Source organism: Leopardus geoffroyi, chromosome D1 (assembly GCF_018350155.1).
Source record: "Leopardus geoffroyi isolate Oge1 chromosome D1, O.geoffroyi_Oge1_pat1.0, whole genome shotgun sequence".
Taxonomy (NCBI): domain Eukaryota; kingdom Metazoa; phylum Chordata; class Mammalia; order Carnivora; family Felidae; genus Leopardus; species Leopardus geoffroyi.
The window spans coordinates 8,385,244-8,400,389 of NC_059329.1; the positions used below are offsets into that span (position 1 = coordinate 8,385,244).

Below are 15,146 nucleotides of genomic sequence, written 5' to 3' on the forward strand. Positions count from 1 at the left end.
CACAAAAGAATTCAGTTGCCCCGTAAGAGGAAAAAGTTCAACCACATTCGTCGTTAAAGAAGTGCAACCTCAAACGACTCTTATTTTTCAGCCAGCCGATTGGCAGAGATTGAAACGCTGGTCAGACTCAGTGCCCGACCGGGGCTGTTCCCTCACTTCTGTGGAAACGGAATTTGTGACAACTTTTCTAAAAAGCCGTGTGGTCTTAAAACATTAATACTCTCGGATGTACTATTTCCCCTTCCAGGAATAAGTCCACAGAAGATAAGCAGAGTTCCAGGCAAAGATTTACAACCACAAAGTTACTTGTAGTAGAAAAAAAATAGAAATAACCCCTACCTTTGTTAGAACGGTTCGGGGAGTCAGAGTATGCGAGTATTTGGGCAGAACTTCTAACGATCCGAGGAAGTGGTCTTTTACATGAAAGGATTTATTACTGTGTGCGTGTACATATGCACATATACACATGCATGTGTGTACGTAGATCACCGATGGCGAGGACACAATACGCAGAAAACGACTAGCCGAAGTGTTCACGGTAATGGACTCTGAGTCATGACTTCGTGAGGTTTTGTTTCTCCCCACTTCTTAGTATTTCTCTTTACCTTTCCTCATTTTGCTCAAGGAACTTGTAATACTTCAGTGATCGGGGGAAAGCTAAATGGAAAAAGAAAACATATTGAAACAGGTCAAAGCCTGGAAAGCTTGGGCACGAAAGGAACATGAGCCCAAGAAGAAGGGGAAATGACCACAGGGAGGGGGAGAGTGGCTGGGTTTAAGAGGCCAGCCTGCCAAGCCTCCGGAACACCTCAGGCTGCGGCTGACTTTGTAAAATGCACGCAACTACGGCGGACCCTTGACGAGCACGGTTTGAGCTGCGCCGGTCCACTCCGAAGCCGACCTTTTACAATACAGTCTTGTAATTCTCACGGGCCCGTCTTCACTGTGGCTTACTTGAAGAACACAGTGTATAATACACACAACAAAGAAAATACGTGTCGACTGGCCCACAGTAGTCATGTTTGAGGGAGTCCAAGGTTACGTGGATTTTCGACCGCGTCTGGGGTCAGCAAGTACCCTAAGTCCTGTGCTGTTCAGGGGTCGCTTAAAGGTCGTTGGGGGGTTTTCTCCCTCAGGGACATTGTTCTAACTAAAACCTGTAACCAGGTCATACCTGGTTAACAGTCTGTTATTTTTTTTAATTTTTTTTTTAATGTGTATTTATTTTTGAGACAGAGAGAGACAGAGCATGAATGGGGGAGGGTCAGAGAGAGAGGGAGACACAGAATCCGAAGCAAGCTCCAGGCTCTGAGCCGTCAGCACAGAGCCCGACGCGGGGCTCCAACTCACAGACTGGGAGATCATGACCTGAGCTGAAGTCGGACACTCAACTGACTGAGCCACCCAGGCGCCCCAACAGTCCGTTATTTTTTCACCGTCTTAAAAACATGACAAATCTTGCAACTTGTCACCTAAAGATTCAGACTAGTGTGTCTGCCAGCCTTCCGGCAAGTTAACACTTACTTCCCAGGCACCAAGCTATGTATCAGGGACTGTGTGAGGAATCTGAGAGCCACTTAAACTTACTAACCATACTGAACCCGTCTTTATTTAAGGTCGGATTTTCTTTTCCTAATCAGTGTCCTTTTTACCTCATTAGCTATTACAGAAAAAGCAGATTAAGCAAGATGACCGTTAGGCCACCACACTGGTTTCTTCAGTCGCTTCGTGGCATACCACGTATGAGGAAACACTCCCACAGATCAAGTACCATGGGTTATTCATGAACACAGTCAGGAGCCTGGAGGACCCCAGAATATGCATCTCTAGAGCATCTCATGTCTTCATTCTGCAGACACTTACGGAGTATCTGCTACCGTGCCGAAGGCCATGGCCATAAATGTTCTGAGGGCAGGCACCACGTCTTTTGTATCAGGGAAGCACAAATAATTAGAGTAGGATAAATCCTATAGTTGAGACCAGGCTTCTGATTTTGTATTGGTTTTCTGCGATTTTTATCTCTTAAAATTAAGTTGAAGAACGGTGTTTATTGAGAACTCGCCAGGCACTGTGCGAAGTGCTTTGCCACGTGACAACTCACTGACTCACTGACTTCTCCCACCCGACCGACTGCCTCTCCGGCTCAATAGGATATGACTGCCGGATACAGAAAGTGCCAGAACCTGAGATTTACCCATGCTTCGCTGATGAGAACACCCCCGTTTCCACCACTTCTATTCTGCCGCTTTTCTACACCAACGTTCTGGTCTCTGTGATCTCACGTCAGGAACGTCATCGAAATCCGTATGCCATCGTCAGAGCCAGCAGACCCCTAATGGCTCTTGTGTTCCCTCCTCCCGGGTCCCCTGCTCATCCTTCTGTTGCGGCAATTCCAGTCTTTGCTTACTTGGTTTGCGTGTTCCTCCAGTGACTGATGGCTTCCCGAAGAGAGGTCCTTCTTACTGCTGGTGGCGGTTGATGCTTCACATACCATAGCATGGCATCATAGCACAGCCGTGATCAGTCACTGGAGAGAGCGATTTTTTTTTTTAAATTAGCCATTCCAGTTAATAAACATGGAGAAGTAGCCTTAAAAAAAAAAAAAAAAAGTCATGACCTCATGACTCTGTGCCAGTACAAACAATGGTGGGAAGACACGAAGTGTGAGAGCAAAAGTAGAAAGAAGGGATGGTTGGGGGAGAATCTTTATCACGAATCACAATATGAACTCTGGCACCTTTAAAAAAAAAAAAAAAAAAAAACCACTACACAGGTCCATTACAAAGGGCCGTAAGAATGTTCCAACACAAGACGTTGGGAGCTTTCCTCTACCCGTTCTTTTTCTATGGCAGCTCTCCCCTAAAATCCTTTTTTTTTTTTTATGTTTATTTTTGAGAGGAGAGAGAGAGAAACAGTGCCAGCTGGGGAGGGGCAGAGAGAGAAAGAGGGAGACACAGAATCTGAAGCAGGCTCCAGCTCAGAGCCTGACACGGGGCTCAAACTCACGAACCGTGAGATCATGACCTGAGCCGAAGTCCGTCACTTAACTGACTGAGCACCCCTCCCCTGGAATCACTTCTGATCTCTTCTCATTCGGTCCAGCCCCTGTCAGGCTGTCGTCATTTGTTGCCACACGTTTCACAGGAAAAGACATGAGACATGTAGTGGCCACATCTGTAACCACAGCTCTGACTCCTGCCTCCTCTGTGAGCCTTCTGCCTGAGACCCTCCCCCTTGCTGCCTCTGCTACTTCTAAAGCTTCTCAGACTGTCCCACTTAGTCCCACTGCTTAGAAGACAAAACTACAAACCAACAGACTTGTGGGGGGCAGGGCTAGGCCGGGGGGGGGACTCGGTTGCAGAGCTGCTTTGTCAGAATAGCGGGGAGCGCGAGTGTGAGAGAAGCCAAGTGCCTGCCACAGCCCGGGGCCCCAGCTCTCCAGCAAAACCTTCTGTAGTAGCAGACAGCCCAGCACATTCTCATTAAGCTTTATTCTTTCCAAGTTTTAAACCGTTTTAAGCTCACTTTTTTGGGCTCTTTTTCAAGCCTTGCAACCCTGAGGGACAAATACAGGGAGATACAAAAAAGTTCTGTCCACACAGTGCCGATTATCCTCCCTAATGAAGTGAGGACTTACGGGGCACCCGGATGGCTCAGTCAGTTGAGTGTCCGACCTCAGGTCATGGTCTCACAATTCTTGGGTTCAAGCCCTGCATCGGGCTGTGTGCTGACAGCTCAGAGCCTGGAGCCTGCTTCGGATTCTGTGTCTCCATCTCTCTATCCCTCCCCCACTCATACTCTGTCTCTGTCTCAAAAATAAACGTTAAAAAAATTTTTTTTAATGATTACATAAACCCATTTCCTATTTTAAAAGCTCACGTTGCACAAAAATAGCCCTGTGTAGTAGGTACGTGCTGATTCCTGAAATCTCACCCTGATTGTTCCTGCAGATCAAGAAATCCTGCGCAAATTAGAGAAGGAGAAGATCCTGGTGTTCACGCCCTCCAGGCGAGTGCAGGGGAGGCGAGTGGTGTGCTACGACGACAGGTTCATCGTGAAGCTGGCTTTCGAGTCGGACGGGGTCATCGTGTCCAATGACAACTACAGGGACCTGGCCAATGAAAAACCAGAGTGGAAGAAGTTCATCGATGAGCGGTTGTTAATGTACTCGTTTGTCAATGACAAGTAAGCAAGACCCTTCCCTTACCGGTGACCCTGCTTCCCTGAAAACACACCACCCTGGCAGCCGCGCCTGGAGCGCTCCCCCCCACCCCACCCCACCCCCCAAATTCCCCTCTAATCCTCAGTGGGAGTCAGGAAAACCGCGGAGTCCTGCCTCTGGAGGCCGTGCGTGAGCAACAGGTCGTGCCCTGTAAAACACGCACAGAGCAAGTCTGTCATCACTGACAGGGACAGTGTCCATCTTCAGAGAAAGCAGATTTCGAACACATTGACCTCCAAAACACTGCCTTCCAAAATCTACTTAAGGCATTGATAGCTTAAATATTTTTCAAATACATTTGTTAAATGCATGATTAAGTTGATAAACGGACAAATGACCTAAAAGCAGGTCTCCTGAGAAATATTTACAAATATGTGGGGAAAGTTCACCTGTTGATAATCAAAAATGCAAACCAAATCTATCAAGAACCTATTTTTTGCCCATTTAATTCACAAAAATATTTTTGCACGTGCTTTATGCTGTTAAACATGTAGTGAAACTGATAGGCAATTCGGTTTGGTTAGCAGAAGCCTTGAAAATACGTACACCCAAGGGGCGCCTGGGTGGCGCAGTCGGTTAAGCGTCCGACTTCAGCCAGGTCACGATCTCGCGGTCCGTGAGTTCGAGCCCCGCGTCGGGCTCTGGGCTGATGGCTCAGAGCCTGGAGCCTGCTTCCGATTCTGTGTCTCCCTCTCTCTCTGCCCCTCCCCCGTTCATGCTCTGTCTCTCTCTGTCCCAAAAATAAATAAACGTTGAAAAAATAAATAAATAAAAAAATATGTACACCCTCTCAACTCAACCATCTCATTTCTTGGAATTTACATACTGAGGGAAGAAGACCAGAGATGCTCATTGCTGTATTTATAAACTCAAGAATTCAGAGGCAGCTAAAGGTACAACAGAGCAGCCAGTTCAGTCGCTGGAATATTCCATCTGGTGGAATATTCTTCAGCCCTTCAGCATTGTGATTACAGAGACTCTTAAGGAACGGAAATATATTTGTTAAGAAGACAAAGCACAAAATTATATTTGTGTTTGTGAGATGCGTTTGCATACAGAAACAACTAAAATGCAACACATAAGGGAAAATAATTGTATTAAGGTTACAGGATTGAGCACCTCTTCTATTTTTACTAATTTTGCCATATCGGTTTGGCTAATAGTAAACACTTATCGGCTAAGTGTTCTTACCCGGCCACGTGGACACTCTCTTAAGAGTTCATACGACATTATTCACATATTATGGGTAACTGCTTGGCTCATTTGAACTTCAGTGACATAATTAGCACAACTCTCGAGGTGTAACTTCCTTTTGTGGTGCTGTGTGTGCCCTGAAATCTTGCATCCGTGAGATTTTTTCCGTCTCCACTAAGAGGCAAAGAGAATGGACTGGGGGGTTAAACATGGAACCCTGACTGTGCCATGTGAACTCAGGTCAAAAAACTTCCTTAGGAAAGTGTATTAATCTGCAAAATGGAGCGCATACTTCAAGGTCTCGCGATCAGGAAGAAGAGGAAGGGGGGTACGCCCAGCATCGGGCGTGGAACACGGACCGGGGTGTGGTGGGTATCACATCTTCCCATCATCCCCCCCCACCTTCCCCTCTTACTACCGCACCAGGCCGAGGGTCATGAAGCCCTCCTAAAACTTCAGGGTGTCGTTTTCTGAAGCCCTTACAAAATCCCAAGACTGAAAGGAAGAAAGAATTATTGGGGACACGCAAGGCTCAAAACTTACTTGAGTTACAACAAATACAAATTTGGCTTGACACATTTTGTTTTCATTAAAAAAGTTTCGTGTACTGATTTTTTTTATCCCATACACGTGGCATCAAAATATTGGATTGTAAATGACAAATCACGGGAGTCTACCCCCAAAACCAAGAGCACGCTGTATCCACTGTATGTTAGCCAATTTGACGATAAATTAAAATTAACATTTTATAAATACCTTAGAGTGAATCAATGTCGACCTTCTGTCTTTAGAATGAAATGATCAGCCTTCTAATTAGGTATCTTTTCTATGCTGTCCTTGACAGGTTCATGCCTCCAGACGACCCCCTTGGCAGACACGGCCCAAGCCTCGATAATTTTCTGAGGAAGAAACCTATTGTCCCTGAACACAAAAAGCAGCCTTGTCCATATGGTAATTTTCTTTATAAGTATTTATGCCTTTTTGGGGGGGTTTTGTGTGTGTGTGGTTTTTTTGTTTTGTTTTGTTTTGTTTTGAGAGAGAAAGAGAGAGAGAGAGAGAGAGACAGACCGGGCATGAGAGGGAGAGGGACGGGGAGAGAATCTCAAGCAGGCTCCGCGTACTGTCAGTGCAGAGCCCAAGGCGGGGCTCAGTCTCACCAACCGCGAGATCATGACCTGGACCAAAATCAAGAGTCGGACATCTAACCGACTGAGCCGCTCAGGTGCCCTAATATACGCCTTTAGTGCACAATATGTTGCTAAACTCCTGTTAATAAAAATATTTTAAATTTCAGGGGTGCCTGGGTGGCTCAGGCGGTTAAGCCTCCGACTTCGGCTCAGGTCACCATCTCGCGGTCCGTGAGTTCGAGCCCCGCGTCAGGCTCTGGGCTGATGGCTCAGAGCCTGGAGCCTGCTTCAGATTCTGTGTCTCCCTCTCTCTCTCTCTCTCCCTCTGACCGTCCCCTGTTCATGCTCTGTCTCTGTCTCAAAAATAAATAAACGTTAAAAAAATTTTTTTTTAAATATTTTAAATTCCAGATGGCATAGTGTGCGGTTCTTGTGATTATAATTAAATTTAAGGAAACGCGTTAGCGCTGAAAAATTCATCATTTTGACCTATTTGGATTCAGTGCAGATGCCCTTCCCAGAGTTTAAACACGGTTCCAAAAACTCAGCCAATGCTACGTGGGCTCAAAACGTGGAGCTTCTTCCATCTACGTGCACGTCAGATTGGCCTGGGTTTATCCCATTCCCGCGCTGTGGTTTGCTCTTGGAAACCACGTCCTGCCTGATGGGGAAGCCGTCCCCAGGAGAATGGGCAGGGAGGGAGGGGGTTGGGGACTCTGGAAGCGACTCGGTAGGACTGAGGCGGGAACCACGGAAAGGCGGCCCTTCTCCCAAGTAAGGAGCAGAGGGGCGGCCCCGCGAACCGCCCCGCCGCCTGTGTCTCCTACCCGAGGTCCAGCAGCAGCGCCACGCTGAGGGGCCGCGGGCAGGCGGCGTGCTCCTTTGCCTGACTAGCTCTCCTGTCCACAGGGAAGAAGTGCACCTATGGCCACAAGTGCAAATACTACCATCCCGAGAGGGGCAGTCAGCCGCAGCGGTCGGTGGCTGACGAACTCCGGGCCATGTCCAGAAACACGGCCGCCAAAACGGCGAACGAGGGCGGGCTGGTGAAAAGCAACAGCGTCCCCTGCAGCACGAAAGCGGACAGCGCCTCGGACGTCAAACGCGGCGCTCCCAAGAGGCAGTCGGACCCCAGCATCAGGACTCAAGTCTACCAGGACCTCGAGGAAAAGCTGCCCACCAAAAACAAATTGGAAACCAGGTCCGTCCCCTCTTTAGTTAGTATCCCGGCGACTGCCCCTGCAAAACCCCAAAGCGCTACGTCTTTAAGCAACGGCCTTCCATCCGGAGTTCACTTCCCACCTCAGGATCAAAGACCACAGGGGCAGTATCCTCCGATGTTGATGGCAACCAAAAATCACGGCACGCCAATGCCTTACGAACAGTACCCCAAATGCGACTCGCCTGTGGACATCGGGTATTACTCCATGCTGAACGCCTACTCGAACCTGAGCGTGTCCGGCCCGCGCAGCCCCGAGCGCCGGTTCTCCTTGGACACGGACTACAGGGTGAGCTCCGTGGCTTCCGACTGCAGCAGCGAAGGGAGCGTGAGCTGCGGGAGCGGCGACTCGTACGTGGGCTACGGCGACCGCCCGTACGTCAGCTCTCCCGACCCCCAGCTGGAAGAGAGCCTCAAGTGTCAGCACGTGCACCCGCACAGCCGCCTTAATTCCCAGCCCTTCCTGCAGAACTTCCACGACCCCGTGACCCGAGTGCAGAGTTACAGCCACGAAGAACCAAAGTACCACCCCAAGGCGCCTCTCCCGCACCTGGCCGTGCACCTGCAGCACCCCGCCGTGGGGGCCCGGGCCAGCTGTCCCGGCGACTACCCCTCGCCGCCCGGCTCCGCCCACTCCAAGGCGCCGCACCTGGGGCGCGCCCTGGTGGCCACCCGGATCGACAGCATCTCCGACTCCCGGCTCTACGACGGCTCTCCCTCCCGCCAGCGGAAGCCTTACTCGCACCAGGAGGGGCCGGGGGGCTGGGAGCGGCCCGGCTACGGGGTGGACGCGTACGGCTACCGGCAGACTTACTCCTTGCCGGACAGCTCCACGCAGCCCTGCTACGAGCAGTTCACCTTCCAGAGCCTCCCCGAGCAGCAGGAGCCCGCCTGGCGCGTCCCCTACTGCGGGCCGCCCGCCGAGCCCCCGAGGTACCAGGACAGCCGGGAGAAGGTCTACGTCAACCTGTGCAACATCTTCCCGCCCGACCTCGTGAGGACGGTCATGAAACGGAACCCTCACATGACAGACGCCCAGCAGCTCGCCGCAGCCATTTTGGTGGAGAAGTCCCAGCTGGGTTATTGAGAGATGATGCATCTTTGTGGTGTTTAGTAGTTTTTTGTTCAGCTCAAACGCTGAGGGAGGTTTGCTACAATAGCACATGTGATCTCCTTCTCGGCAAGGAGGTTCTATAGTATCCATTTCTGTGAAGTACTGTATCATGGAATCTGTATGTATCGCCCCACCTAGTGGAAATATCACGGGATTGCTTTACATGGAAACTTTTTTTTTTTTTTTTTTTTTTTTAACATTTCCTTTTTAAAGCTCTCTCCTCGGCTGGAGATTTTTCCAGTTTGATTTCTTAGATGTCTCTGTGATCTTTGATATTCCTCTTTGGTGCATCAGGGGTTTATATGCAGCACTTTTTATCCTTGTTTCGTGTTTTCTTAACTTGGTGTTTGTCTATCAATCGCGAGCAATTACGATACCTTCAGAACGTTGAACATTTGACTAGACCCTAGCCAACTATTTTTTCAAGCCAAGCTTCATTGGAATCTTTTACAGCTTTTTAAGTTATTTTTATTTGGGGAAAGTGGGCTTCTTTGTGCTAGAATCATTATTTATAGAAACAAAGATATACTACCGCACTGACTTTATATTTGAAACAAAACGGAAGTTACCAGTTTATGTTGAAATGGGTAACCGTCTATATATTAGAATGATTTACAATATGGCACTTTTCATTGTTCTAGTTTTGTTCGGATTTTTTTTTTCTGTTAAGTAATGAGTTAATTTAATATGGTTGATTTAAAGGAAAGCAGATGCAATCAATGGAAAAAATGGTTTCCATTTTATTACTATTTTTCTTACCCAATAAGGCAAAAGCCGCGCGTGCTCCAGCGTAGAGCTGTGTGACCCAGCTATGATGTGCTTCTAGACGGTAGAAACGGAATTGAATTCCCAGATCCTCCTTAACCTGTATTTTTAACGTGTTTGTCTTTTTCTTTTGAGGGCACAACAAGACTGGATAAAAGAACCCTTTCACAATACTTGCCTGTTTTTAATGAATCTAATTATTCTCAATGCAACTTTTGTATTTAATATACTCTCTAGCTTTCCCGCTATTTATCAAGGCTGGCCTGGGGGGGGGGGGGGTTGTGTGTTGAGCATATGCAAAGCTGAGTGGTACTGCACTAGAGGGAAGGTGGTGGTGGTGGACTTGTACATGGTAACTTAAAACGTTTGTAAGATACTGTATATTTCCCATTTTCCTGAAGGTAGTTTTTTTTTTGGGGGGGGGGGGGCTGTTATATTATTAAGGCCAGATTCTTGCCACAAATAGTGTAGTTTTAGCTACAGACTAAAGTCTGTTCTAGTATTAGTAAGGGATATTTCTGGTTTCCAAGTCATGGGTTTTGCTAGATGCGAATTCATGTTTGTCTTTAAAGGGCGGACCTCGCACGCGGGGGCAGACGGCGGGGGGGTTGTCACGACCTCCACTGTTGCCTCCAGGCTCTGAAATTTTCTTCGTGTGACAGACTCCTCTGATCTCTGCCTCGAGGCCCTGGTCGTTCTGATTACCCTACATGCCACAGTTTGAAGTAAAGCCCTGAAAAGCCAGAAAGTACCTTTTACTGTTGATACAAATTGTATCTTTTTAACTCTAAGAACTATTTTGATTTGTAGATCTAGTGAACACACCAATGTGTAACTATGATTAGACTTTTGGGCAACATTTTATCCCTTATTTAAATACAAAATTTTAAAGTAAAATTGAGGTCTAGAATAGGGTAGAGCATAAAAAGTAACAATTTAGGTAAATAAAAGTGTCTGTGTTAGTTTTATATACTACATTAAAATATATTAAATACACTTATTGGCATTTTCTTTCTCCTAAAACTTACCTAGTGAGAACTTAAAAAAATAAAGGTAAAATGCTGCCTGAAAATAACGTCCGAGCACCTTTGACTAGGATAACATTTTCACTACTTGTGTGACACTGTGTGTCACATCGAGTAGGAATCGGGTACACAGTAAATGCTTCTAAAAGGCATTGTGCATATTGACATATCCAATAATCTGAACCGTGTTCAGCAAACTTAATTCAGGAAAGTGGCGTTCTACATAATTATTGCTGTTGTTTTTGAGGTGAGGGTGGCCCTCGTCTGTGCCCGGAAACCGTGCGGACGGTGCCACACCTGCCGTTCCGAGGGGTGTCCGAGCGCGACCCTGCTCACTCGTGACTCCGTTCTCCTCGATTCCGTCGGTCAACTATCTGTAGAACAAGTTTCAGTGTAGAGGCTAAATGAGTGCCAAAAATAGGGTTACGAGTGTGGAGTACCTTTTACTGTAGTCCTGTTCTAAGCCTTTTTTGTTTTGTTTTGTTTCTGTTAAGCGTGCGTTTGTAAATTCTAGCTTTTGCTTCCATTTTCTTAGTCTTAGCATTTCCGTTAGCTGAAGATTCTGCCACACTTTACTGCATTTATTGAAATGAGGTCTTCGGTGAAATGGAGGTCCTACTTTTCACGTGGCCTGCTCACCGTTTGTAGCCGTCTGTCATTGCTTCCTGGCTTCTAGATTAAGGAAAAGTAGTTGTAGCTTGTGAGCACCTGTCCTGAAGTGAATAGCTCTGAACGACTCACACTGAAATCCTTCAGTGTAATTCACTGTGAGTTAAGAAATAGCAGTTTTCTTAAGAGGACAATTTGTCCCCCCCCCCTCCTTTTTGTTTCGTTTTGGTTTTGTTTTGACACCCATGTGGCTTTCAGAGCTTAAGAATGAGATGGTTGGCAGACTTTAGATAGAGCGAATTCTTGATGATCTAAAGCAATAAGCAAAAGGATCCATCATTCAATTAAATCCGTAGCTGATCCCAAACCTGCATTGTCGCCAAAACTTTCACCTTAATCCTGTCTTTCACCAGACTTGCTAATAAATAACTGGAAAGGGAGGGAGGTAGTAGGGAAACTGCCCCAAGTGGTCAGCTGAGAGAAGAGAACGAATTCAGATTGGAATCTTCTGCCCCGAGTAACTGACAGTTGACGGTACTTTGCACAGTCATTAGCCGGTTCCTTGTCTCTGTGTCTTACTACAGAGGGAGTAGCACCCAGCTGGCCAGTTACTGGCCGTCAGTATTTCCTCCTTTCTTGCATGTGATAATGTCAGTTTTCAGTCTGTTGATGATCTCTGTATCCTGATAGAGTTTGTCATTGACCTCAACATTGAATGAAATGCACACCAGTATAAAATGTTTGATACTGGTAGAAACTTGAACTTTGTGCTTTTATGAAATTTCCTTTATGAGAATATGTAATATAACTAATAAGCGCGGTTTTCTATGTATATATACACACATGCATACATATTTGTTATCAAGTATTAAAAACAGGAGGGTGGTAGGCTTTCGGTGGCTAACTTTCCCTTCATTGAACTATGTATGTTTCTGAGTTGCGGACGACCAAGCCTGGAGTCTGGATGACCAATGATAAGATTTAGAACCACTTGAATGGAAAGCAACTCTTCAATGGTTTTATTCCTGGTATTTTTAAAGAGTTATTTTGATAATTTTAATAGAGTGTGTAATTTTAAAACACACACACACACACACACACACAAAGTAGTATTGATTATACAGATAATTATTTAACATGTCTTTTATGGATGTATCTATGTATATGGACAGTAATATATTTATAAAGCAAATATACTTTGATTATGTCATAGCTGTTAGTTTGTGATAGGTTAGAGGGTGCCTCTGGGTACAGAGGTGTGTGTGTTTTGAAAACTCTCGAGCTGTTTTTCCCCCAATTTAATGGCACTGACCCTAAGGTATATTTGGTTGTCGTTCTCATTTTTGCTGTCCGACTTCCTTATAGAAGATGAGCTTCCTAGGTATACACCGGCCAGTCAAATGAAGCGTAAATACATGAACTGCACACGTGCATGAGAATAAGAGAAAGCAGAGTTAAGAAAAGTAGAGAAACTGCGTTATTTTTGTTTGGTCTGGGCAACTCCCTCGGGCAGAGGTTGACAGGCGTTTTCTGTAAGGATCAGACAGTAACTAAGTCAGAGTTCGAGAATCATACACTCTGTATAAACTACTCACCTCTGCACTTAGAGCATGAAAGCAGCCACAGACAGGAACGTCAACGAGCCGTGTAGCTGTGCAGCAACAGAACCTGACTTAGGCCAGTCTGTTCATCTCTGTCCTAGAGGGAGAAAAACAGGCCTATGAAGCAGTAAGTTCTGATCTATGTTAACGTAGAAGTGAGAACCATATTTCAGTTGATGCTGTTGATGGCTTTCAAAAGAAGATTTTTGAGCCTGTCCTATTAAAGCATCTTTCTTATTCAGTCACACCCATTATATATTAGCGACATTTCTTAACGTTGAAACGCACACAAAGAAAGCATTTGGTCAACAGATATTTTACTAAGTATCGAATTTTTTTCACGAACTTTGTATTTCTATTGATAAATGGGAACACCTTACCTACATTTTGTGTTTTAAGGGCCTCACGGACCAAAAATTCTGTTGTATTTTGAAAGTTAGCATGTAATTAGCCACAAAATATTTTAAAGACTGCATTTATCCGTTCTGTTTTTCTGCTGGTTTTTTGACTTCTAAAAAAAAAAAAAAAGATGACAGATGTGCCCTTCTTTAAAAGTGGTTTTAAAGAAGATGAACATACTGTAATTTCACATACTATATAGCTTTATTCTGTAAGATTTAAATTGTGACCAGTGTAACTGTAGCGATAATGTGAGTGCATTTGCTGTATTGTGGCTCTATTTACAAGAATCCAAGTGTATCCCTGCTCTCTCTGTCCAGATCTTTAGTGTAGCTTCTTGAGACACCTTAGGACTGTCCTTGGTGAATATTCTGAACACGGTCACGTGTGATTTTAAGTCCGTCGGCACCACACACGGTCGGGCATGTTCGCTCACAGCACTGTCATTGGTGGTGGTCACATTTTCACACCGTTTCGCCGGGAACAGTAAATGGGGTGGAACACCACCGTCCAGTTTACTTTATTTTAAAATTGCAACACACCTCTAGCTCTTGACCGCATCCACTGTTTAAAACGGTCACTTCCCCAGGCCCTTTAAGGTCATCGGCTCCCCTGCTTTTTGCTTCCCTTACAATAACACGGTTATGTGCTAAGAGTAGCTTTTTCCCTAAGGTCCGTAGCCTCTAAGATTTAAAAACAATTTAAGGTTTTGACCACTTGGCAGTTAAAATCTTTTGGAGAATTTGGTGCATGTCTTCATTTAGTTTTATAAAATTTTAAAGTTCCACTTTTCAACCACATATCCAATCTGCCAGTCGTCTGTCTAGGTATTTCAAAAGAATAACCAATTGTTTGCTGTCCATTAAAGCTTTTGACCCCTCTCGTAAAGCAGCTTATGTCTTTAGGGAAAAAGACCTTGAAAAGCAGTGGCTTGTTTTTTTAAACGGTTTAGGTTTTAGATTTTCTTTGTTGTTTTTTTTTTTTTTAACTTATGTTTCCTAGCCCACACAAAATACCTACAAACATGCGAACCTCCTCAGAGACGTAAACGTAGTGCTGTACGTGACCAGAGACTGATCTCATCTTCTCCTGTGAGGTGGTGTTCTTCCTGAACCCTAGATGCGTGCCGATAGAATTTCCAATTCAGCCCTTCAGACTTTTCTTCTAGGAAAATAAAGTCAAGAATGTTTAGAACAACCATTGGACAAAGTGATGTGATTCTATTTATCCTATGTCTGCTCTGTGTGTTTCTGTATTGGAATTTTTACAACTCCAAAAAGCAGTATTTTAGACCTACTGGAAATCCCTATCAAAACAGCTATGTGATTCTGCCACTGAGAAAAAAAAAAAAAAATTAAAAAGTTCATTTTTTTATGGTGGTTTGTTTTTGTTTCACAAGGAAACGGACCTCCTGCAGAGGCACAGATGCTAAAGAAATCAGAGCATCTTTCTCTTGTCCCTTGGCCTGCCGACATTCGGCGGTGGTAACGGGGGTGTTCCACAGGACACCCACCAGCCCCTTATCGATGCAGTGGAGCCAAATTAATGCCTGTGAAAATTGCAATTCAAGGCCACAGAGACCTAGTGGCCCTTCCCTACCATTTTAGTAATTGCCCGTCTAGGCTATTCCCAGCCTCAACTGTCTCTGGCTTTGGGCCTCACCTCTTGTGACCCGAAGACCTCTTGGCTGTATAGATGTCTGCTGCCTCTCTCCTTGCAAGGACCAGCCTTAGTACCCTACCCGGCCTGTTCGCAGTAGGTTCCCTTCCCTTGTGACCTGCTGGGAGTTGAAAATACTCTTATTTCATCATGTGGTCACAAACCCAAACTGGTGTCATGATCTTCATGACTTTAGCGTATTCGCGTTCTCT

The 15,146-nt window shown here is 45.6% G+C and overlaps 1 protein-coding gene across 5 annotated transcripts in view; it reads left to right on the forward strand.

Moving 5' to 3' along the window:
• ZC3H12C (zinc finger CCCH-type containing 12C) overlaps nt 1-14,647 on the forward strand; it is an 84,238-nt gene extending 69,591 nt beyond the window's left edge. For all 5 annotated transcript variants that reach the window (XM_045482727.1, XM_045482724.1, XM_045482725.1 and 2 more), the window contains exons 4-6: nt 3,951-4,185; nt 6,261-6,367; nt 7,453-14,647. In XM_045482727.1, the coding sequence (XP_045338683.1) occupies nt 3,951-4,185; nt 6,261-6,367; nt 7,453-8,849 (1,739 nt within the window). In that variant the 3' untranslated portion in view covers nt 8,850-14,647. The remainder of the gene's footprint in view (nt 1-3,950; nt 4,186-6,260; nt 6,368-7,452) is intronic.
• The last annotated feature ends 499 nt before the right edge of the window (nt 14,648-15,146 follow it).